Below are 25,465 nucleotides of genomic sequence, written 5' to 3' on the forward strand. Positions count from 1 at the left end.
GTAGAGCCCAAAGTCACCTTTCTTTCATAATTTAAGAAGGCTTAGTAGTTGACTTGTCTTATCAACTGATTTGAGTTGAACTAGTGACCAAATTTTAGATAGCAAAATGGTGGCTCACTGCATCGGGGTGCTGCCACGCCTTCGAGAGGAAGCTGTGTGCAGGATAAAGAGCCTTACACCTCTATTGCTGTTTCTTGGCGCTGTGTTTATCAGGTTGCAGTTTGATAGCATGGAATCATATGGCAAGATACAAGAAAATCATTTGGACCATGGGACCTGTGTTGGTTCTTTCAAAGAGCACCCATTGAATTCCAGCTTGTTTTTTTGGTCTCCAAGTACATATGTAATTACCTTTTGACGTCAGCATGCCAAACTAAATTACCATCCCATCATGTGCTGCCTTCCAAATTCCAACCAGTTATTCTGTTTTCTTTTTAAATAAGCTTGCCTGTGATCGTCAGTGGAGCAGTTTCACCAGATATTGTAAACCAGGCCTAACTGTGGCGCATTCTTTGATCAACTTGTCTTAGGTGATGTGTTATGTAATAACAACTGATAGCAGCCAGGCGGAGGGCAGCTAGGCTTTGAGATGCTCCAATGACATTGGAAAGATGCGGAACGAAAATGAAAGAGTACCTTCCTGGCAAGTTCATCACTTTGTCAAATTCATCTAGAGAGCTATAGATATGAAAGCAGTGATGGGGTTAGAATCAAGAAGCGAGCTATTTTGACTTTAGCTTCAGACGGACATAAAGGATATCGTGACATAGATGTTGGAACATCAAACAATACGAGCGGTTAATAATGGGCAGTACTACCTACTTGCAGCGTCAGTGTTTTTGTATACATGTGCCTAGCATATGATTTCCCTCCAATAAGTAAAGTTACACTGCCAAGGTATGTAGATAGTCCCTATCATCATTCAACGTGTGTAAACACTAATAAATAGGCAGTCTCACCTTTCAGCTTGCCATTGCTTCATTCTCCACCCACCCAAAGTCTGAGACAGGTCTGTACAATCTCACTATAACAATTCCTGTGGAGATAGTAGGAACTGCTGATGCTGGAGAATCTGAGATAACAGTGTGAAGCTGGATGAACACAGCAGGCTGAGCAGGAAAGTTGACGTTTCAGGTCAAGACCCTTCTTCAGAAATGGTGGAGGGGAAGGGGATTCTGAAATAAATAGGGAGAGAGGGGGAGGTGGGTAGAGGATGGATAAAGGACAAGATAAGGTGAGAGGAGATAGACAGGTCAGAGAGGCGGGGTTAGAGCAGTGAAGGTGAATGTAGGCAGGGAATTAGGTTGGTTCAAAGAGGCGGAATGAGGTTAGTGGGAAGGAGATGGGGTTGGGGCTTGAGGTACGAGGAATGGTTGGGGAGGTGCAGACTATTTGGGCTGGTTTTGGGATGTGGTTGCGGGAGGGGAGATTTTGAAGATTGTGAAGTCCACATTGATAGCCTTGCGCTGCAGGGTTCACAAGTGGAATATGTGATGCTGTTCTGCATCTTTTGGGTGGCGCCATCGTGGCATTACAGGAGGCCCAGGATGGACGTGTTGTCTGAGGAGTTGGGGGTTGGTGGGGTAGTTGAAATGGTTTGTGTCTGGGAGGTGTACTCATTTGTTGTGAACGGAGTGTGGGTGTTCCGAAAAGCTGTCCCCAAGCCTTCGCTTGGTTTCCCCGATGTAGAGGATGCCACAACGGGAACAGTGGATACAGTATATCACATTAACAGCTGTGCAGGTGAACCTCTGCTTGATGGAAAATCTTCTTGGGACCTGGGATGGGGGTGAGGGGGTATGTATGGGGGCAGGTGCAGCACTTCCTGCGGTTGCAGGGGAAAGTGCCGAGTGTGGTAGGGTTGGAGGGCAGTGTGGAGCGGACAAGGGCATCATGGAGAGAGTAGTCCCTCCAGAAAGCAGACAAGGGTGTGGATGGAAAAATGTCTTTGGTGGTGGAGTTGGGTTGCAGGTAGCGGAAGTGTCGGAGGATGATGCGTTGGATCTGGAGGTTGGTGGGGTGGTATGTGAGGACTTCTGTTTTGTTGAGCGAAATTTATGTCAGTGTTATTAAGTCCCAGTAGGGGTCAGTACTCTTGCAGCATCCTTGTTCCACTATAAACGTGGCTTAGTTTGCACTTGTACTTAAAACCTTTTTTTCAGGATGAGTTAAATTCCCTTATTTGTAAACCACATTTGCCACCAACTGATGGGTTTTATTTTTCCTCAATGTAAACTACAGCAATTGCAAGTTATGTTTCATTGTCTTAAAATAAATCCTTTGAGTTACTGGGTCAGCAAATCCACACAATACTGTTGTTTTCCTGCAGTTGATAAATATTCAGTGACATTGTCAGATCAGAGACTGTTTGAAGTGTTTTTCTCAATGTGATTGAAGAGTTGAAAGAAAACTTAATATTTCAAGTGCAATTGTAAGTAGATTTTTATCTAATTTTTTTCTGAAGAGTTTGTTCACAAATCCTGCTTTTTTATTGTTGGTTTGAGGAAGTTTGGAGTGTGGAAGTGCTATACCAATCGAGGTAGAGAGACAGGCAGTACAAATCACACCCTGTGTTTATGACTGGGAGGATTTCAGTAGCAGAGACATTGATTTGTGTCTATTATTGACAGATATTTGATTAAAACTTGCAACATTTTGCAATAGTAACATATAAAGGTTTCACTCTTTTCTCCAGTCTCCGGGGTCTCTCAACAGTGTTAACCTTATGAATGCTCTGTATGCTGTACCGTTTCCAGCCAAAACATCTGAAACAGTCAGGGTATTGGAAGCAGTAATATGCTCAACTAATACGCCACGTTGAAACATTAATGAATTGTATGTGGTTTTATTTTGCATATTTTATTTTCGAAAGATGTTCGCTCGTCCCAGATTGTCGTGTGATGTGTTAGAATCCAGCCTGTGCTTTGGACAAAAGACCAGTTTTTTTGTTTCATAAGTGAGCATGAGTTGACAATCTCGGGAGACTGTGTTTTAACTTTGGACCATTATAACCAATGCCAGCCTTGTCATCAGTGTTGCCACATTTTTACTTCGCAGCAAGAGTTGTAACTTGGTCTCCCTTTTTAGTTCAAATGTGTAGCAGTCAATTACACCCCAATTGAAATAGCCTAATTCAACAGCTGAAAAATTGAATCTGTAATTTATTAATCTGCAGAAACTGGTTATAGTATATGTGTTGTGATTATTTACTGAATTTTTTTGGAAATTAATTGAAGAAAATGTTGCGTTAGGATTTCTCAATTGGCTGAAAACAAAAAATGCTGGAAATCACAGTGGGTTAGACAGCATCCATTGAGAGAGCAAGCTAACATTTCAAGTCTAGATACTCTTCATCAGGGCTGTGCAATAATTTGCTCCTTAATTTCTGGTTTAAAAATACTTTAGGTAATCCAGTGCAATATCTGGGTTATTCAAGATAGTTGCTCATCTTTCTCGTCATTGAATGTTTGGATAGTTATGAAGCAAATTCAAGTCAATCTGAAGAAATATTTTTATTTATTAGTAGTGAAATTATCAACATTGGCAACTCTGCTGTTGGATAGACTGTAGTGGCCCATGTCTTTGTTATTCCATTTTCCATGTTCCAAATTGGTGGGTTGCAAGGTTCCAACTACAGCCTTTAAGAGTATTCTGCAGTGATCTAAACAGGATTTCAGAATGTCATTGAATTTGGAAAAATTTGGCTTTACTTTTTGACCATGACAAAATGACAGTTGTTAGGTGTGAAAAAGCACCCATGTATCAAGGTTGAAGTTGTTTCTGGTGTTTAATTTGGTGATGCTGCATCCATCTTTGGGGTAGAAGAGAAATTTAAAAATCCCCATTCTTCTTTTGACTTGCAAAATCATTTAAGATTTGTTTTTGTCTTGCATTCTCTATTTTGTAAGTCGCAAACATTAGTGCATTGCTCCTGTACAAGATTCTGTTCTGAAATTAAAATTGACCATCGGTTTAGGTTCTTGCACTTTTTAAGGTTAAACAAAATGACAGCTTGCCATTTTTTTTTGCATTACAATCTGCAGGTATTGTTTCGCTGGCTTGACGGATCTGCAAGTACGCACAAAATTGTTATATGAACAGGAAGAATCAATTTCAAGCATCATGAGGGTAAGTTTGGATGTTGAAAATGTTTGTTTCATTGATCTCGTGACGGTTATAAGTTCAGAATCTTGTGAACGTGGAGGGCTCCTCTTGCACTCTAGGTGAGTTATTTTCAATCTTAGCTGAACTGGTTTATATTTACAAGGTGCCTTTGTTTGACCCACCCCGCACATTCCCAGAATTTTATAAAATGCTTTTGAGTGAATGACGGAAACATTCTTCCCTACCTTGAATATGAATATGCTGCAGTTAATTATTTAGCTCAATTTTGCTTTAGGTATGTTGTGTAATATTAACCCAAAATTTGAGGGTGACAGTTTGAGGGAAAATTTTACCAACTTGTTGAAAGGGAGACCCATGTGATTGAGTGCAATGCTCATTTTTGTTTTATCCAATATTGTTGACTTCAGTCAGGAATGAAACCAACCTTGCATCCAGCCCTACCTGTTTTCCTGAACAGATAGTTAACAATGTTTCCCCTTGGGCAGTGTACAAAGTCAGCAAACCATCTAGCAATTAAGGTAAAATTTACAATTTATGGCCCTTCAAATTCAATCTTATGCTTTAATGTGTAAAGCATTAAGTAAGCAATGTCATGATTTTGTTGTTAGATTTTCAGCATCTCCAGCTATGCATACTGTATTGCAATTGACTGTGGACAGAAAGTTTAAGGTTTTGTTTCTAGTTGAGATGCTGCATGTATATAATTTCTTCCTTATAAATATTGCTCATGTGTAGTTAAAATGCAGCATCAGACTATGCTGTCTCTAGTTTTGAACTATTTGGAGTCTGATACAGTTTCAAATTGGGATTCAAAGTTAGGGTGCTTAACAATATTGGTTATCTGTACCATTTGTTCCTGGTGGTTAATTTGCAGTTTCGTCCAACAAGTCATTGCTTTTCAAAAAAACCTGTGAAAAATTACTTTTGAGATGTTTTGATGAACATAGAACATAGAACAATACAGCACAAAACAGGCCCTTCGGCCCTCGATGTTGTGCCAACGGTGAACTAATCTAAGCCCATCCCCCTACACTATCCCATCATCCTCCATTTGCTTATCCAAGGACTGTTTAAATGCCCCTAATGTGGCTGAGTTAACTACATTGGCAGGCAGGGCACTCCACACCCTTACCACTTTCTGAGTAAAGAACCTGCCTCTGACATCTGTCTTAAATCTATCACCCCTCAATTTGCAGCTATGCCCCCTCATACAAGCCGACGTCATCATCCTAGGAAAAAGACTCTCACTGTCCATCCTACCTAATCCTCTGATCATCTTATATGACTCCATTAAATCCCCTCTTAGCCTTCTTCTCTCCAATGAGAACAGACCCAAGTCCCTCAGCCTTTTCTCATAAGACCTTCACTCCAGATCAGGCAACAACCTGGTAAATCTCCTCTGCACCTTTTCAAATGCTTCCACATCTTTCTTGTAATGGGGCAACCAGAACTGCACGCAATATTCCAAGTGAGGCCGCACAAGCGATTTGTACAATTGCAGAATGACATCATGGCTCCGGAACTCAATCCCTCTACCTATAAAACCTAACACACCATAAGCCTTCTTAACAGCACAATCAACCTGGGTGGCAACTTTCGGGGATCTATGTACATGGACACCAAGTTTCCTCTGCACATCCACACTACCAAGAATCTTTTTATTGACCCAGTATTCTGCCTTCCTATTATTCTTCCCAAAGTGAATCACCTCACATTTATCTGCATTGAACTCCATTTGCCACCTTTCAGCCCAATTCTGCAGTTTATCTGAGTCTCCCTGCAACCTGCAACATTCTTCCACAGTCCACCACTCCACCGATTTTTGTGTCATCTGCAAACTTACTAACCCATCCAGCTATGACTGTGTCCATGTCATTTATAAAAATGACAAACAGCAGTGGTCCCAAAACAGATCTTTGAGGCACACCGCTAGTAACCTGACTCCAGGCTGAATATTTTCCATCAACTACCACTCGTTGCCTTCTTACAGAAAGCCAGTTTCTAATCCAAACTGCTAAATCTCCTTCAATCCCTTGCCTCCGCATTTACTCTAATAGCCTACCATGTGGAACCTTATCAAGATGAAGAAGCTGTTAAACATAAGTATTGTCCTGTGAGAGATAATGGGAACTGCAGATGCTGGAGAATCCGAGATAACAAATTCTAGAGCTGGATGAACGCAGCAGTCCAACCAGCATGATAGGAGCACAAAAGCTGACATTTCGGGCCCAGACCCTTCATCAGAAAAGGGGGAGGGGGAGAAGGTCCTGAAATAAATAGGGAGAGAGGGGGAGGCAGATAGAAGATGGATAGAGGAGAAGATACATGGAGAGGAGACAGACAGGTCAAAGAGGCGAGGATGGAGCAAGTAAAGGTGAGTGTAGGTGGGAAGGGGATAGGTCAGTCCGGGAAGGATGGATAGGTCAAGCGGGTGGGATGAGGTCAGTAGGAAGGAAATGGGGTTGCAGCTTGAGGTGGGAAGAGGGGATAGGTGAGAGGAAGAACAGATTAGGGAGGCGGTGATGAGCTGGCTGGTTTTGGGATGCAGTAAGGGGAGGGGAGATTTTGAAGCTTGTGAAATCCACCTTGATCCCATTGGGCTGCAGGGCTCCCAAGCAGAATATGAGTTGCTGTTACTGTAACCTTCGGGTGGCATCGTTGTTGCACTACAGGAGGCCCAGGATGGGCATGTCATCTAGGGAATGGGAGGGGGAGTTGAAATGGATCGTGACTGGGAGGTGCAGTTGTTTGTTGCGAACCTGCAAAGGGCTCCTCCGCTTGGTTACTTAAATGTAGAGGAGGCCAAAATGGTTACAGCAGATGCAGTATACCACATTGGCAGATGTGCAGGTGAACATCTGCTTGATGGAAAGTCATCTTGGGGCCTGGGATGGGGGTGAGGGAGGAGGTATCGTGGCAGGTGTACCACTTCCTGCGGTTGCAAGGGAAAGTGCCTGTGTGGTGGGATTGGAAGGCAGTCACGGAGAGAATGGTCCCTCTGGAAAGCAGATAAGGATGGGGAGGGAAAAATGTCTTTGGTGGGGGTTGGATTGCAGGTGGCGGAAATGTCGGAGGATGCTGAGTTGGATCGGGAAGTTAGTGCAGTGGTACCTGAGGACGAGGGGGATTCTCTTTTGGTGGTTATAGCGGGGACGGAGTGTGAGGGTTGAGTTGTGGAAAATGCGGGAGACACGGTCGAGGGCGTTCTCAACCACTCTGGTGGGGTGGGATGTTGCGGTCCTTGAAAAACGGGGACATCTGCCCCCATACCACCTCCATCACCCCCATCCCAGGCCCCAAGAAGACGTTCTACATCAAGCAGATATTCACCTGCACATCTGATAATGTGGTATACTGCATCCGTTGTTCCAGATGTGGCTGTCTCTACATCGGGGAAACCAAGTGGTGGCTTGGGGACTGCTTTGCAGAACACCTATGCTTGGTTTGCAACAAACAACTGCACCTCCCAGTTGCACACCATTTCAACTCCCCCTCCCATTCCTTAGACGACATGCTCATCCTGGGCCTCCTGCAGTGCAACAATGATGCCACCCGAAAGCTGCAGGAACAGCAACTCATATTTCGCTTGGGAATTCTCCAGCCCAATGGTATCAATTTGGACTTCACAAGTTTCAAAATCTCTTCACTTCTCCCCTCCCCCTACTGCATCCCAAAACCAGCCCAGCTCGTTCCCGCAATCCCTAACCTGTTCTTCCTCCCACCTCAAGCTGCACCCCCATTTCCGTCCTCCTAACCTCATCCCGCTCCCTTGACCTGTCCGTCCTCCCCAGACTGACCTATCCCCTCCCCACCAATCCACCTACACTCACCTCTACTGGCTCCATCCCTGCCTTTTTAACTTGTCTGTCTCCTCTCCACCTATCTTCTCCTCTATCCATCTTCAATCCGCCTCCTGCTTTCTCCCTATATATTTCAGAACCCTCTTTCCCCTCCCCTTTTTCTGATGAAGGGCCTAGGCCCGAAACGTCAGCTGTTGTGCTTCTAAGATCCTACTGGCCTGCTGTGTTCATCCAGCTCTGTACTTTGTTACCCCTATTGTCCTGTGAGGTTGTTTTTGTTTGTTTCAGTTTAGTTTGCAGATATAAGCATGTAACTTCTCTAAGTTTTACTGCACAGATGTGGGCATTCATTTCTTGTCATGCTGCTACAAGTGCCACAATCAGTAACTTACAAAACCTTCCTGTCTGCTGCATCGTTTAAGTCATAGACACTTTTACTCATTCTGTTTTTGATTTCAGATGGACATGGAAGAAGGAAAGGGAGGGACAGGCCTCCGCCAGTATTATCTGTCAAAGATTGAAGAACTCCAGGTGATTTACCATGGTAGAAACAAACTCCTGGGAATTTAATGGGGGAAGGAACCCAAAATAAATCACTCATTAAAACCTAGAAGCCATGAAAATAGCAAATCAACTTTTTGCTTGAAATAATTGAAGTGAAAATGTTAATTTTACAAGAATTTCGTCAGATCCTTTGCCATTTATATTTTTATAAGGGGGATATTCCTAACTCTGGGATTGGGGCTGTGGTGGCAAAACCCATCAAAATATCCTGCATCAGTCTATCAAAAGAACTTTGCCCATCTAGTCACGCAGTTTCAATCATGGAAGTCCAAGCTCAGTTGCCAAATTAAATTATGACACAGCTCAAATTTACCAATTGCCTGAATTATTTTTGTACAGTCATTGGAAGGTCAGTGCTGCAGTATGCAGTTATTTATACCAAGATTTGATCAAATATTTTTTGATTCTTTAAGCACTCTTCCTTTTCGTGATATCTGTAATGATTAAAACATTTCTTTAATGCAAAATAATGTTCTTTAAATCAATAGATTTTTTTTAATGACACCCAAGTACTCCCCTATAATTCTCATTTTTGTATTTGTTTGTTTATCATATACATTTTATATGAACTGATACCATCCCAAATGAATAATACTGTGCTTTAATGCCATTGGCTTTTTTCTCTCTCTTTTTCAAAGCTTATTGTTAATGATAAGAGTCAGAACCTCCGGCGTCTGCAGGCTCAAAGAAATGAACTCAATGCCAAAGGTAAATAAAGAGACTATGGATGAGGTGTTACTATATATCCCATTCGAATTGGGTTTGTGATGCATTTCTGTGATACCGAAACTAGAACGTTTCACTACTGTAAAAGAATTGGAAACTTAATTTTCAGATGATAAAAGTCTGTTCACTATTTGCCATTAACAGTGCTTCCCGTAGCCATTATGACAGTATAAATTTGCAACATCTTGTTTTGGTAAACGACAATGAAGTGCAGATAAAAGCCATATGGTGTAACTCATTTAAAGACTTCTGTTAAATGAATTTTCACGCCCAACTTCATCCACTCACCTGTTTCCTTCTCCAATGCAGGTAGTCCTGATGGACCAAAGGAGTATGTGTGTGGGGCTAGGAGAATTGGTACAATTGGTTAATTTTAGTCTTTATCTTGGATTTAGTTTTGGTTCAGTAATTTCTATTTTAGCTGGAATGCACTAATTCTGAAGTGGATAATCAACAGTAGAATCTGTTATCTGTTCTACAATTATTCAACTCCATTTTGTTGTCAGGCTGAGAAATTGAGGGATAACCATGTCCCTTTTTTTATGGTTTGAATTTGAGATTTATTTGATATACTTTTGTGCAAAGTATTTTTGGGTGGTCTGTGAGATGGTACCATTCTAAGACCTGACCATATATAGACTTGTATGAATTTAATTATAAATGTTTCTTACAGTACGCATGCTACGGGAAGAACTACAGCTGTTACAGGAGCAGGGATCTTATGTAGGAGAGGTGGTGAGAGCAATGGACAAGAAGAAGGTGCTTGTCAAGGTAATTTTGCAATGTCTTTTGCATGTGTCTATCATAACAGATGTATTGCATATCTGTGCAATAATTAATAGAGAACCTAGGCCGATAGGCAAAGACCTGATAATTTGAAGACTACGGAGGCATATTTTTCAAAAGTGGAATAAAATTTGTAGCATCTGTGCATTCTGTTTCTGAAACTGATTTCAATAATTGTGTTTGATTATAAGGGGGCTCTGAATGACAAATTCCTAATACCTATTAGCCTAGCATTTTGACAGTTCAAAGTAAGGTTTTAAACTAAAAATTGAAACATAACTATTGCACATTCATTTTAATTTTATGCATTGCGTTGTTCTTTGTCTTAATGCTTTCATTAAAGTTACTAGTTCAAGATCTCGGCCACATCTCAAACTTTGAACATTGATTTAATATGTTCGTTCAAGCTATGACTCTTGAGTTCAATGTAGTTTGTAGAGTTTGAAAGTCACATCTAACTTGGAAGCAATACTGTCAGCTCCAATTAGTTAGAAGCATTGAAGAAGTCTAAAGGACAAATTTCAAAGTTGCATTTGGATAAATTTTTTATAAATTTTTCTTACAAACTGCAAATTTATTATGTGAGTGAAAAGAACAGTACAGTGAAGCACAAATATTGTTGCTGTTTTGTTTAAAGTACAAATAAAAATGTATTCAACAGAGGGAAATGAAGGTGTGAGACACACTTTATCTTTATTCCACATTCAGTTCATACCTCTTTTTTTAAAAAAGGGAAATTAAATAAAAGCAAATGGTATTTAACAGATAAATTGCAATTTCTTGCCTCAGCGTGTGAAATTTGTATCTGTTTTGTTTGAATATCTTTCCTTGTACTTTTAATACCCAAACGTTTTAGAATTTTAGTGAATCTGTGCAAGATCATTTGGAAGTAATGTCCTATTTTGGTGTTAGTGACCCTCAAGAATTAAAATGAGTATAATTCTGGATAGACCTCAAAATCTCAGCTGTGCAGCGGTGGCTAAAGGTGGCCTTTGACGTAGAAATGACAGGCATCAAATTTCACAAACGACTGCTGTAGAACAGCTTTCCTTGCAGGATTTTGTTGATCTTCTGTCCATTTAGAATAGACTAGATTCCCCACAGTGTGGAAACAGGCCCCTTGGCCCAACAAGTCCACACCGCCCCTTGGAGCATCCCACCCAGACCCATCCCCCTATAAACCACACACCCCTGAACACGATGGGCTGAACACTATGGGCAATTTACCATGGCCGATCCACCTAGCCTGCACATCTCTGGACTGTGGGAGGAAACTGGAGCACCCGGACACAGACACGGGGAAAATGTGCTAACTCCGCAGAGACAGTTACCAGAGGCTGGATTCGAACCCGTGTCCCTGGTGCTGTGAGGCAACAGTGTTAACCACTGAGCCACTGTGCCGCCCATTGTAATAGATTGACGTCTGTGTCCCATTCTTGTGATCACACTGACTACTGTTTCTGCAGCAGTGTCTGAGAGAACAGACTTCGTCGTGTAACTGTTTAGGTAGATCAATTTCCTGTACTCATGTATTTTCTTCAAACGCTGTGGTGAGGCCGAAGTGTGCTAGTTAGTGAAACATAGTGTTCTTGGCACTGCTGCAGAAGATGAGATTCCATACTAAATCCTAAATGCCTGAATGGTCGGTTATGGTAGTGGATTACAGGATGAGTTGCTTAATCAAATATTTAAGCTCTCCAATAATGGAAATAAGGTAGGAGTTCATTGTGGGAATTTTGTATTTTTTCTGATTAATAACTCTTCCTCAGTTTGCCTCAAATAATGTAATATCTATAATTTTCCAAGTTCCTCTCTTTTTGGTTTCTGCTTTCAGCATGTAGGGAATGTGTTTAAATTGGAATTATTAACGATTGATGTTTGTATTAATAATTGGTTTTAAATAGCATCCCAGCTGTAAGTGGCACAGCCTAGAGTTGTAACATATGGCCTTATGCAGTGTAAGGCAACTGGTTTTTATTTGTAACATTATTATTTTGAGTTAACTTGCATTTCCATAGTATCTTTTAATATAAATGTGCTCAGAAGGAGATGGAGTTGAAACAGGCTGTTACGCATCAAAAGAAGACTGATAGCTAACCATCATTGTTAGAGGTAAATTGTTAGTAGAGATATTTGAAGTGACTGCCAACCAGACGGCTGTAAGCAAGAATCCAAAATGGGGTAAGATGACGATGGTGAAAACTTAGAGTGGATATAAGCAAAGTCTGTAAAATTGAAAGGCATAGACTGGCATAAAGGGCTTGAAGAGATTGTAGAAGGCAGAGGAACTTGAGTGTGGAGGGAAATGCAGACCAGTTTCTTGAATTTGCTGTGTAGGGGAATGGAGACTATGGAAACATTGACCAGGGCGAGGGTGAAAGAAAGCAGCACTCCAGATGCAGGAGGCAGAGTCTTGGACATGCTGTTATAGTTTGTTGTGGAATTGAGGAGACTGTCAAGAAGAGCATTGGAATTTCAAATGTGGAAGTAACGTTGAAGTGAATAGCATGGCAGTGGAGGGAAAAGATGCACTGCTGTGAAATGCAAAGTGGTAGCATTGTTGGGGGCTTCAGTGTGAGATTTGAGCTCCGCTTGGTGCACTAGAAGTGAAAACCACAGTTCGGGTTGAATGAAATTACACTCAGAAAATAAGATCAGGAGCTATTTAGCTCTTTCAAGCCTGCTCTGCCATTCACAACAATCATGGCTGATCATCCAACTCAAACCTGTTTCTGCTTTCTTCTGATTCCTTTTGATCCCTTTAACCCTGAGCACTCTGTTCATCTCCTTGAAAACATTCAATGTTTTGGTCTCATACAATTTCTGTGCAGAGAGTTCCATGGATGACTCACTGGATGAAGATATTTCTCCTCATCACAGTTCTAAATGTCCTACCCTGTTTTCTTAAACTGAGTCCCCTGGTTCTGGATTCCTCAGTCATTGGGAACATTCTTACTGTGGTTCTTTTGTGTAGCCTAGTTAAAATTTTTTTTGTGTGGTTTTTAAGATTTTGTTCCTTCCCCACCTTGACCAAATTCTAGTTGTACCAGCCCCTTTCCCAATTTATCATGGTTCAGATAGTCTGCCTTCCTGCTTTTGCTATCAAAGTGAATAATATCACATTTATCCACATTATACATCATCTGCCATGCATTGCCCACTCTGTCTAAATCACACTGAAGTATCCCCGCATCCTCTGTACAGCTCAGTTTTTCAGATAAAGGGTCTAGGCCCGAAACATCAGCTTTTGTGCTCCTAAGATGCTGCTTGGCCTGCTGTGTTCATCCAGCTCCACACCTTGTTGTCTCATATTACACTTAGTTCCCTCACTGCCTGCCAGACAGGTCTCTATCCATGTCACGCTTCACTTAATCCCATGCATTTTTACATTCTAATCTCTTATGTGAAACTTTATTGACAGCCTTCAGCAAGCCCAGGTAAACCACATCCACTTGCTCCCCCTTAACAACTATACCAGCTACATCCTGTAAAAATTCAAGTTAAATCTGTACTAGAGGAGTGATTCTCAGCTGTGTTTTTCATAGTAAACTTTAGTACAGTGGAATCTGAACTGCAGGCTGACGCACTATCAACCCCCACGCCAGCTCTCCAACACAGTGTCATAGAGACATACAGCATGGAAATAGACCCTTCAGCCCATGCTGACCATAATCCCAAAACTGAACTAGTTCCACCAGCTTGCATTTGACCCATAGCCCTCCAAACACTACTTTTTCACGTACTTATCTAAATGTCTTTTAAACAGCTTGGGTTTTCTTGCCTATTCTTGGAAGTATAAAACACAAATATACCCTTTAGGCCAGAACAGCATCTCATTTCACATCAAATGATGGCCTTTGCCTGGGATACTATCTGCACAAGATCATAATTCAGTATTTTTTTAAATTGGGTATCTCCCTTTTGAAGTGTTTTTCTTAAGTTCTCTTGGCACACAGTTCAGGTATGATATTCCATTGTTCCTTATTGGGACTCTGTCTGAAATTGCTATGGATTACATAAGTGTTGATTTTACATTCTTTGCCAAATTTTGGCTCGTGCCTTTTTAATAATAAAATGTATTTTATCGTTCAGTATCTATTAATAATTTGGAGTTATCCATTGTATTTGGTAGTAGTTGAGCAAATCTGTGTTGCAGAGGTTGTACCGGGGAGCATTATTCTTTGTCCTCAACTCGAGGTTCAGACCTCAGCAACTAGCTACAGGACTGTTTGGGAGGAGGAACTTTGGATCTTGGATCCTATGAGTTAGGAAGTAGAAAGAAATTGGTTTGGTGTGCAAATGAGTAGGCATTGCTGTATCATTCAGATCCCTGCCATTGTTTGACTAGAACTCTGAGAAGTTCATGAGAAGACTTTGGTGTTTATTTTTTAAAGTTTTACATAAGTGTTAGTTGATCATTGCACATCATTTTTGCATTAAAATGAAAAGATTGTTCACTCTCTTGAGTTTAAAAAATACAAACCTTAATCTTGTGCTTTTCTTTTCTATTGTAGGTTCATCCAGAGGGAAAATTTGTTGTGGATGTTGACAAGAACATTGACATTAATGATGTAAGTATATGGTGTTGCAACTGCAGATTCTATTTTATATCTTGTGTCAAATTAATAGTCTTAGAATTGATTTTTTTTTAAAATTAATGCTAACATATTTAGCAGGCATTGACTGTAGAGATTAATGAGTACCACAACGTACTTGAAGATGCATGTGCGGTCCTTTTTAAAACAGGTTATTTTTACTTCTGTGTGACCCCTAGAAAGTCATATTTAAATTTTACTTCTGGTGTGCTACCTTCTTCCATTGTAGAGGGTTCAGAGGCTAGAGACTCAAGATTTGTTTTTCTTTATTTGAAGCAAATGAGGACATGGAGGAAGTAGATTGCATGCTGAAAGGAATGATTTAAGGGGATATTAATACACATTTAATTTAACATTGAATTAAAATGAGTTTAAAGTTAGTCTACTTCAAATGCGGCTAACAATTCCATTGCAATGCAGTAGAATCCTAACAAAAATTGTAACTAACAGTAATACTTGACTAGATAATTACTTGCTGTCAGAATTTATTTCAAGATGATCATTTGTATTGTATCCTGGTGTACTTTTTCAAATCCACACTATTGATTGGATTTTTTTTTCCCAATTTGAACATGTAAAACAGTGTGTCTCAAATTGCTGCTTTAGGCTCGGAGGCAGCCATATGGTCAGGTTTTCCATTGGGGCAGTTGTAAGAATTTAATGTTGAATTGTGAGTTTCCTTGATTATTTTCAGGATTTGGGAGATGCTTTAGAGTCTATTTTTCAATATAAATGTGATTGAGACACGCAAGTTTTGGGGTTGAGCCACATCAAAGATGAGAATACTCCAGATCTCTGTGCCCATTTGGCTGTGAGTTTGATTAAATTTTTGGTCTTGTATCAAATTCCTTGCAATCAAGATGATGTGTGCATGGCTGTTTAAAAAGAAACAGGATTTAAATTTTGTTTTTGAAAGTCTGGCATTCATTATGTGATAGGAACTGTTATTACTTTCCTAAACTTGGCTTGCTACTAAAAAAAAAACTGCTGTATGTCTTTATTGACATTTTAACTTTGATATTTTAAAGTGAATATTAAATGTTCTGGGGTGCAACCTAACTTCTATGCAGCCTAATCTGAGTGACTACACCCTCCACCTGTATTTCACCACAAATTTCAATTTTCATTCAACCACATTTTCCAATATTTGACCACTTAGAAGGACAAGGGTGTCAGATCCCTGAGACTGCCAGAACTGTAAGTCGTCGTCATACAGCAAAGAAAGAGACCCTTTGGCTCAACTTGTCCATGCCGACCAGGTTACCTAAACTGAATTAGTCCCTTTTTGCCTGTGTTCGACCCATATCCCTTTTAAACTTTTCCTATCTATGTTCTTGTCCAAATGTCTCTTAAATGTTGTAATTGTATTCACCTCTATTACGTCCTCTGTCAGCACCTCTACATATACACACACCATCCAGTGTGTGAAAATGTTGTCCCTCTGGTCCCTTTTTTAAATCATTCCCCTCTCACCTTTAAACCGCTGTCCCCTAGGTTTGGACTCTGCTACACTGGTGGAAAGGATCTTGGCTTATTTGCCTTATCTATGGCCCTCATGATTTTCTAAATCTCTGAGGTCACCCCTCATCCTCGTATGCTCCAGGGAAAAGAAAATCCCAGCCTATCCAGCTTCTCCTTTACAATGTAAATGTTCCTCTGTGTCAGTTACCACCCTGACTTTGTTTTCCTTCGCTGTCACTGGGACAGGATTTTGAAACATGTGCTGTCATAGCACTAGATATCACGTGGTTTGCAGTGCTTCAGAAAGGTGGCTCACTATCACCTCAAGGACAAATAAGTTTGGACCCTAACCGAGATGTTTGTTCCCATGAATGCATTTTTTTTTTTAAAAAGTGTGTATTGTTTCCTTGAGTAATGGAGTATGTATGAGGGAGATTTATGTTTGCAGCCAGGTGTCTCTAATTTTCTGCAGCTATTTAATAGTAGCAAATTGCTGTGTGATATTTTCCGTTGGGTGTTCATCTTTTTGAGTTTGGAAACTTGCTGGTTCCTTACATTCTTTGTATTATTTCCAGGATCAAGTTGTTTTATTCTAACTGTTGCAGTATTTTTATGTTTTAAAAGGTGACTCCTAACTGCCGTGTAGCTTTGAGAAATGATAGCTACACGCTACACAAAATCTTGCCCAACAAAGTGGACCCTCTGGTATCTCTAATGATGGTTGAGAAAGTTCCAGATTCTACCTATGAAATGATTGGTGGCTTGGACAAACAGATCAAAGAGATTAAGGAGGTTATTGAACTGCCTGTGAAGCATCCTGAGCTGTTTGAAGCTCTTGGCATTGCGCAGCCAAAGGTACGGCCGTCTTTTGTTTTTTGCCATCTCCTTTTTGTTTCCTGTACTCTTTTGAAATTAACCTACAATCTGCTAAGTATACTTTCATGTGCAGTAAAGATTTAATATAGAGCTTCTGCTTAAAAATAATAAAGTGCTTGGCTTCGTTATGTGCATATATTTATAGTCGACAGTTCTAAACTTTCAAGTTCAAAATTAATATTTTAGTATGCAATGTGTTAGTAGGTCCCTTTTTAGCTTCCAAGGGGCTGGAGAGTAGCCTGTCATCAACAGTGGAAAAGCTTGCTGACCCTTTCGACTATTTTGATGACAGACCAGTATCTATAATCTTGAGTACAAATTTATTTGATTTAATTGCCACCTAATTTGAACCAGTTGTTTAGTTGCATCCTTTCTTGGGCATTGGCTTTGATTAAAAACATCACGGCGGATTTCAAGAAAAGATGATGAGTCACTGGTTCCTCATTTAATGTGTGTATGGTATTGATTGGATAAACCCAGAATATTGCTTCCAATTAAGACATGGAAAGGTTTAAATTAGTGAGAAATAGTTTTAGTTAATTGAGAGCATTCACTTTACTGTGTGGTAAATATTTAAAATATTGTTATCTTACAGGTGAAATTTTTGACTATATTCAGAATAAAGGTTGAATTTTTTAACGTTAAAACAGTGGGAAGTTGAACCTCACAGGATGTACCTATGTCCTGTGAAGGACTGGGATAATTTACCAAAGCAGGGTGGACAGGTTGTGGGGGGGGGGGGGAGGGGTGGAGGTGAAGAGTGGGGTCTAAGGCTGTCTTCACACGTACTTCGATCCATGAATAGTAAACTAGCACATAATGGGAACTGAGCGTGCTTGTTCACTTCCCAAAATTAACCAAATTGGTTTCAGCAAAGTTTACAATGCTCACTTGTAACATTTCTAAAAAAATTTTTTATTCAGAGTAAAAAATACCAATTTTTACTAAACACCTGTCAGTTTGTTGTCACGAACACTCATGTTGCTTTTCCAAAATCTTCTAGTAGCAATATTTTAATGGATTTTCAAAGAAATATAGAAATTAGGGGTAGCCCTTTCAGCGCTTCAAGCCTGCTCTGCTATTCATCACGATCATGGTAAATCGTCTAACTCAATAGCCTGTTCTTGCTTTGATCCCTTTTGTCCACAAGTGATACAGGCAACTCAGAGTCATGGAGGTCAACAGCATGGAAACAGGCTCTGCCCATGTCACCCAGCTTTCACAAACTGGTCCCATTTGCCTGCATTTGGTCCATATCCTTGAAATCATACAATGTTTTGGTTTCAACAGTTTCCTGTAGGCGAATTCCATGAGGCCACCACTCTGTGAGACGATATTTCTTCTCATCTCAGTCCTAAATGGAGTTTACCCTGAATCCTTAGACTGTGACCGTATTTCTGACTTCCTGGTCATCGGCAACATCCATCCTGATTTAACTTGTCTTGCTCTTCTAGAATTTTAGAGATTTCTATGAGATCCCCCGCTCATTTGTCTTCACTCCAACAAATATAATCCTAACCTCTGCTCAGAGGTAAGTCCTTCCATCCCAGGAATCACTCTGATAAACCTTTACTGCACTCCCTCGGTAGTAAGAACGTTTTTCTTCAGATAGGATGAAAACGCTGCATAATATTCCAAGTGTGGATGGCCAGTCTAATTGCAGCAAGCTATCCCTGGTGCTGTATTTGAATTTATTTTGCTATGAAGACCGATTGTACTATTTACCACCTGCTGGACCTGCCTGCTTAGCTTCAACAACTGGTGCAGAAGGATATCCAGTCTCATTGCATATTCCTTTCTCTCACTGTATAGCTGTTCAGATATCTGCCTTCCTGTTGTTGCACCCACCCTGGATAACCTCATATTTATCCACATTGTCTACATCTGCTATGCAGTTGTCCACTCACTCAGCATGTCCAAATAAAATAGCATAAGTAGGAGTGGGAATAAGCTACTTAGACCCTTGAGCCTGCTCCACCATTCAGTATGGTCATAGTTGACCTCGACACCACCTTCCCTTTCCATTATCCTTCAACCTGTTAATAAATAAAAGCCCATCCATGTCCTCCTCAAACTTGCTCAATGTCCCATCCTCCACCCCAGCCTGGGATAGCGAATGCCACTGATGCATCCCTTTAAGAGAAATAATTTCTCCTCATCTGAGCATTAAATCTGTTACCTTTTATTCTTAAAACTATGATCTCTCATTTCTGGATTGCCCCACAAGATGCCTCAAGTGTTCTATGTCTACTTTGTCAAATCCCCTTGCATCTTCTACATCAGAATTAGATCTCCTTTCATTCTCCTAAATCCAGAGTGTAGCGTTAAACTGCTCAATTCTCTTCATAAGGCTAACCTCTCACCCCTGGAACTGATCTAGTGAAGTAAAGGGACCAAAACTGAATACGTTACTCCAAGTGGGGTCTCACTAATGCCATATACAGTTGTAGCAACATCTCCTTACTCTTTTATATTCCATTCCTTTAGCAGTAAATGCTAAAATTCTGCTTGCCGCCTTTGTTACTCGCTGTAACCACAAACTAGTTTTCTGTGATGCGTGCCCAAGGACACTGAGATCCCTCCATACTGAAGCACTCTGAAAATTTCTCTCCATTTAGATAGTATTCTTCTGACCAAAATGGATAATCTCTCATTTATCCATATTAAATTTCATCTGACAAATTTTGGCCCATTCACCCAGCCTATCCACATCCATTAGTAAATTTCTTACTTGCTCTTGCAACTTACTTCCTCACCTATTTTTGCATCATTTGTAAATTTGGCTATAATATCTTCTATGCCTGCAACCAGGTCAGTAAATATAAATTGTAAATAGTTGGTGCCTCGGGACTAAACCCTGTAGCACCCCATTAGTTATTAGTTAACCTTAGGTTCTTGAGAGATTTGTAGCTTGGGTTGTGGATGCTGTTTTGGTAGTTCGTAGACATTTCACACTGACAAGTAGAACCACTACTTCGATTAGGACAACATCAGGATCCAAGGACAGGCCAAACAGAGACAATCACAGGAATTTCTAGAGGCTTGGTACTCCACTAAGAAGGCCATCAATAAGCATGTAGAATTAGACCCTACGTATACACCATGGCGAAGAAAAACTGAAAATGACCAACGGACAGACCCCAGAGTTTAAACTCCAGGTGGGAACACACAACAGCACTTCATCAGAGGCTGCACTGATGTTACCCAGCAGGGTAATGAAACATCTGCGAACTAATGAACCAGCTCAGTGAGTGAACCAGCCGCCGCACCCCACTAGTTATGTTTTGCCAACCAGAAAAAGACCCATTTATTCTGACTCTCTGCTTTTTGTAGGTTAGCCAGTCTTCTAACCATGTTAATAAATTATCCCAACCCCATATGACGTTAACTTGAGGAACATAGAACATAGAAAAGTACAGCACAGTACAGGCCCTTCGGCCCACGATGTTGTGCCGTGGAATAATCCTAATCCAAAAATAAAATAACCTAATCTACATTCCCCTCAATTCACTGCTGTCCATGTGCATGTCCAGCAGTCACTTAAATGTCACTAATGACTCCGCTTCCATGACTACCACTGGTAAACTATTCCATGCGCCCACAACTCTGGGGAAAGAACCTCCCTCTGACATCTCCTCTATACCTTCCTCCTAACACCTTAAAACTGTGACCCCTCGTGGCAGTCACTCCTGCCCTGGGGAGAAGTCCCTGGCTGTAGACTCTATCAATGCCTTTCATTACCTTGTATGCCTCGATCAGGTCACCTGTCTTCCTCCTTCTCTCCAGAGAGATAAGTCCGAGCTCGGTCAACCTCTCCTCGTAAGACAGGCCCTCCAGTCCAGGCAGCATCCTGGTAAACCTCCTTTGCACCCTCTCCAAAGCTTCCACATCTTTCCTATAATACGGTGACCAGAACTGGACACAATATTCCAAGTGTGGTCTCACGAGGGTTTTGTAGAGCTGCAGCATAACTTCGCGACTCTCAAACTCGAGCCCCCTGTTAATGAAAGCCAAAACACCAATATGCTTTCTTAACACCCTTATCCACCTGGGTAGCAACTTTGAGGGAGCTATGCACTTGAACACCAAGATCCCGCTGTTCCTCCACACTGCCGAGAATCCTGCCTTTTAATCCTATATTCAGCATTTAAATTCGACCTTCCAAAATGCATCACTTCGCATTTATCCAGGTTGAACTTCATCTGCCATTTCTCAGCCCAGCTCTGCATTCTGTCAATGTCTCGCTGAAGCCTGCAATAGCCCTTGATACTATCAATGGCACCTCCAACCTTTCTGTCATCAGCAAACATACTAACCCACCCCTCAACCTCTTCATCCAAGTCATTTATAGAAACTACAAAGAGCAGAGGCCCAAGAACAGAGCCCTGTGGGACACCACTCAGCACTGACCTCCAGGCAGAATACTTACCATCTACAACCACTCTTTGCCTCCTGTCAGCCAACCAATTCTGAATCCAGACGGCCAAATCACCCTGACTTTATGAATGAGCCTGCCGTGGGGAACCTTATCAAATGCCTTGCTGAAGTCCATGTACACCACTTGTGCATTAACCTTTTGTGCAGCACCTTATTAAATATGTTCTGGAAGTCCAGATATTACTACATCAGCAGGACTGTCTTCTCCACTTTTTGTTATATCTTCAAAGAGCTGTAGTAAATTAGTCAAACACATGAAGGTTAAATCATGTTTCTGCACCTTCCTTGCAGCTCTGCCTTCCACCCAGCTTTGTCGTCTGCAGACTGGGAGATATTACATTTAGTTCCCTCAATCACATCATTACTATATACTGTGAATTGCTGAGATCCTGGCATTGATCCCTGCAGTACACCACTAATTGCCTGCCATTTGGAAAAAGATCCATTTATTCCTTTTTGATTCCTGTATGCCAGCCAGTTTTCTTATCCATCTCAATATGCAAGCACCCCCAAAAAAATCCTATGTACTTTAAATTAATGTTTAATTTTTTACATTGGCGCTCTGTTGAAAACCTTCTGAAAGTTCAAATAAACTGCATCTACTGACTTCCCCATGTCAATGCTACTAGTTACATTCTCAAAAAATTCCAGTAGACTTGTCAAATGTGATTTCCATTTTGTTAATCCATGCTATCTGATCCTACACTGTTTTTCAGGAGCCCCTTTAATTGATTGGTTTGTGCTTGAATGGTCTGTTCTTCTTCCTTTCCCATTTGCTAGTGGTGTTATTTTGATGTTTAATTTTCCTTCTCTTGATGAAAATGAGGGTTGTGTGACCTTGGAACTCTGCTCAGAAGGTAGAGGAGGTATGCTCATTAAGTATTTTAAAAACTAAAATAAGTAGATTCTTTTTAGGCAAGAAAGTCTAAGATTATCAAGGATACATGGGAACAGCATTCCCTCTAATTTGCTGCTGCAAGGACCTCGGAGGTCCTCTGCAAGTCGAGCTATTTATTGGCCCATCCAGTCAACGTGTGTGGAGGTTCCTACCAGCTACACTGCTTAGAATGAAGTATCGAATTTGAAGTGCAAACCAACCAGCCGTGATTTTATTGAATGCCTTTGAGGGCTCATGGGACTGAATGGTCTACTTCTATTCCTATTGCATGTCAATGTTTGTATGTAAACTTAAAGCTGAAGAGCTTGGTGCAGGTGGGTTTACTCATAGATTCTGCTTTTGTAGAGAGGCACAGTATGATGTAATCTGTATGGATTATTTGGCCACATTCTTGCCTAATAAATTACACTGCTCCAGTACTGTATAAGTCAGGCTGATTTTAAACTCTGTTGAAGACGTAATAAGCTTTTCTTACTTAGTGTAGAGTGGGAGTGAATACATGGTTTAATTTCCAGTGCTATTTTTAAAAATTGATATCCAATTGAATTAAAACTCTTGGTGTTGTGACTTGTAGTTCTGGATTTCCAGCACTGTGGCAATATGTTTGTTTACTGCCTTTGAGTGAAGAGTGTTATTATCTGGTGCATTTTTAAATTCACAGTTCTCCTTTCCAGAAAGAGAAACAGATGTAGCAGAATTACTACAGAAGAATATAGTCATTAATGTCTTTCTCATTTCATATTTTAAACTCCTGCAGAAGTGCAAGTAATTACTGAGGTACATATTGTTTTGAGCTGTTAATTTTAGTGCTTTGGAACCAAGTTTAGAAAATAATTACTCAACATATTCAGTCCTTTGCCTGTCTACTCTATCAACCCCAGATAGAATTTCAGTTTTAAAATATGTTACTTGCTTTTACTGATATGTTTATTCCACCCCCCCCGCCGCGGTTACTCAGTAAAGAAAGCAGTTCAGATTGTTATTTCAGAGAAAAATATCAGTCTGGAAGGTGCTGGCTGGCAACTGATCTGTACAGAATCCAAGTACTTGGTGTACAAGCCACTGTGTACCTGATGTTAATGGAAATGTTTAGGTTTTGCTTTAGTCATGTCCAACTTTTTACTCATTTCATTCAAAGGGTTCGAAAATAAATGTAAGCTTTATAGAGATGAATGTGGCTGAGTCTTAACTGCCGTTTGAAATGCCTTAGCAAACTACTAAGTTGATGAGCAGCAAATGTTGTGCCCACGTGCCATGGCTTTTTCTTAAAAGAAAATATATTTTCAGAATAGAACGCTTTGAAAATCTGTCCATCTAACAAACTATCCTTTGGCTATTAAGTCACGATTGAGACAGAAGTTGGTGAAGATGAAAACAGATCTTGACCTGAAACGTTAGCTTTCCTGCTCCTCTAATGCTACTTGGCTGCTGTGTTCATCCAGCTTCACACTGTTATCTCGGATTCTCCAGCATCGGCACTTCCTACTATCTCTATTAAAATTTATCTTATTTACACATTTTACAATGTGTTGTGTTTATTAGAGCTGAAGTAAATCGCTTTAGCTGAAGATAGGGAGCCAAAAGCTACTTGCTTTTGGAGACAACTTTCAAACACAACACTCCTCTGCTGAATATGCTTTTTAAAAAAAAGCTATTGCCCAGCCAGAAATTGTTTTCAAAGTTGAATTACAGGCTTCTTGTTGGAATGCCATGGTAAAGATAGTCTTGAAACTCTCTTGTGTTTTGCACATTTCCTCTCTTCAGAAATAAGTGACTTGGTTTGTTGGTCTGTTGCTGTGTTTTTCTGGCCCATTGAAGAGCGCAATCACTTCCTGTCCAATAAGGTTCATTTCTTGGGATTTAACAATATGTTGCTGTGAAATGGAGTCTTTATGTCACCTTTTTGCCTGGACTCTTTACTGAATCGCTTAGCATTTTGCAGATCTAATATCAAGGCTAGAGAATGTTGTACTGTGATTGATCTGGTAAAGGCTAATTGGTGAAAAGTATTTGCTTTTTGAATCAGTTATGAGGAATAAGGGACAATGATCCTGCTTTCTTATCTCCAAAAAAAATGCTAAAAAGATACTAGAAGTTGGAGCTTTTCATCTTGCTCTCATCAGAACCAGGACTGTGGAATGTAACTTGGGGGAAAAAAAGACGCACAATTTCACACAATCAGAAAAGGAAAATTTGGTTGGGCCACAATTGGCATGAAGGTACAGCATGACAATTAGCCATCGATTGTAATTCTCAGACTAGGCAGGTAGGTTGATTGGTCAGTTCATTGCAGTGAGGATACAGCAGAGATTTGCTGTCTCCATAATGTTTTTGAAAAAATTGCAAAGTATGGACCTCTTCTTCTTCTGTAATAAAATAGTGTCCTTTTTTAATCGAGCCTGTTTGTGTCCTAATTCTGAATGCAAGATAAAAAGCTTTGAATTCTAGTCTCCTTTTAGCCATATTTTAAATACAGTACTACTGAGCAAAGTTTTTTTTTATAAAAATGTATGTATTGTAGGGGACTCCTTGGCCTCGTAACATCAAGGAAGTGATCAACAGCACAGAGGAGTTGAGAGATCTTTAGTGTGGTGGATCTTTATTGTTCACTCCGTGCACAGCATGTTGATTCTTATGAGTGTCTGGAGTTACTTAATCTTAATAGTTGCAACAGATTGACTGACAGTAGCTTGCATTAGTAAGCCATTCCAAAATCTCTCATCATTCCAAACACCTTGATATTTTGCTACATTGCATTATTTTTATATATATATATATATATATATATATATATATATATATTGAACACCCATTAAAATGAATATACCTTTTGAACTTTACTTGATGCTGCTTAACACTTGAAAGTATGAAACTTTAAAGTGTTAAGTTGTTTTTAATCTTCAACATTGGGCTACAGGTAAATGTCTACTACTGTGTTGGTGACCATGGCAATAAGCTTGCAATTGCTGCTGCTCTTGATCAAGACGATGGTGGAGGGTTACCTTTGTTGGCTTGTAGTTCAGACAGGTGTAATTTTAATTTCTTAGTTACAAAAGTTTCCACAAAGCCTTATACAATGAGAATGTTCTTGTTGCACCTTTAACAGGAATCCTTTTGTGTGACTGAGTTCAGCTTTGGATACTCATTGCTGAATTCATTTCTGGTTAAAGCCAAATAATCTGTTGTAAGACTCATTC

General features: G+C 40.3%; 1 protein-coding gene across 7 annotated transcripts in view; it reads left to right on the plus strand.

Moving 5' to 3' along the window:
* psmc5 (proteasome 26S subunit, ATPase 5) overlaps window positions 1–25,465 on the plus strand; it is a 123,062-nt gene that overhangs the window by 91,932 nt on the left and 5,665 nt on the right. For all 7 annotated transcript variants that reach the window (XM_059638716.1, XM_059638717.1, XM_059638719.1 and 4 more), the window contains 6 exons: window positions 4,044–4,128; window positions 8,385–8,456; window positions 9,128–9,197; window positions 9,889–9,986; window positions 14,516–14,572; window positions 16,682–16,912. In XM_059638716.1, coding sequence (XP_059494699.1) covers window positions 4,044–4,128; window positions 8,385–8,456; window positions 9,128–9,197; window positions 9,889–9,986; window positions 14,516–14,572; window positions 16,682–16,912 — 613 coding nt within the window. The remainder of the gene's footprint in view (window positions 1–4,043; window positions 4,129–8,384; window positions 8,457–9,127; window positions 9,198–9,888; window positions 9,987–14,515; window positions 14,573–16,681; window positions 16,913–25,465) is intronic.

The sequence above is a fragment of the Stegostoma tigrinum genome, chromosome 31 (genome assembly GCF_030684315.1).
Source record: "Stegostoma tigrinum isolate sSteTig4 chromosome 31, sSteTig4.hap1, whole genome shotgun sequence".
Taxonomy (NCBI): Eukaryota; Metazoa; Chordata; class Chondrichthyes; order Orectolobiformes; family Stegostomatidae; genus Stegostoma; species Stegostoma tigrinum.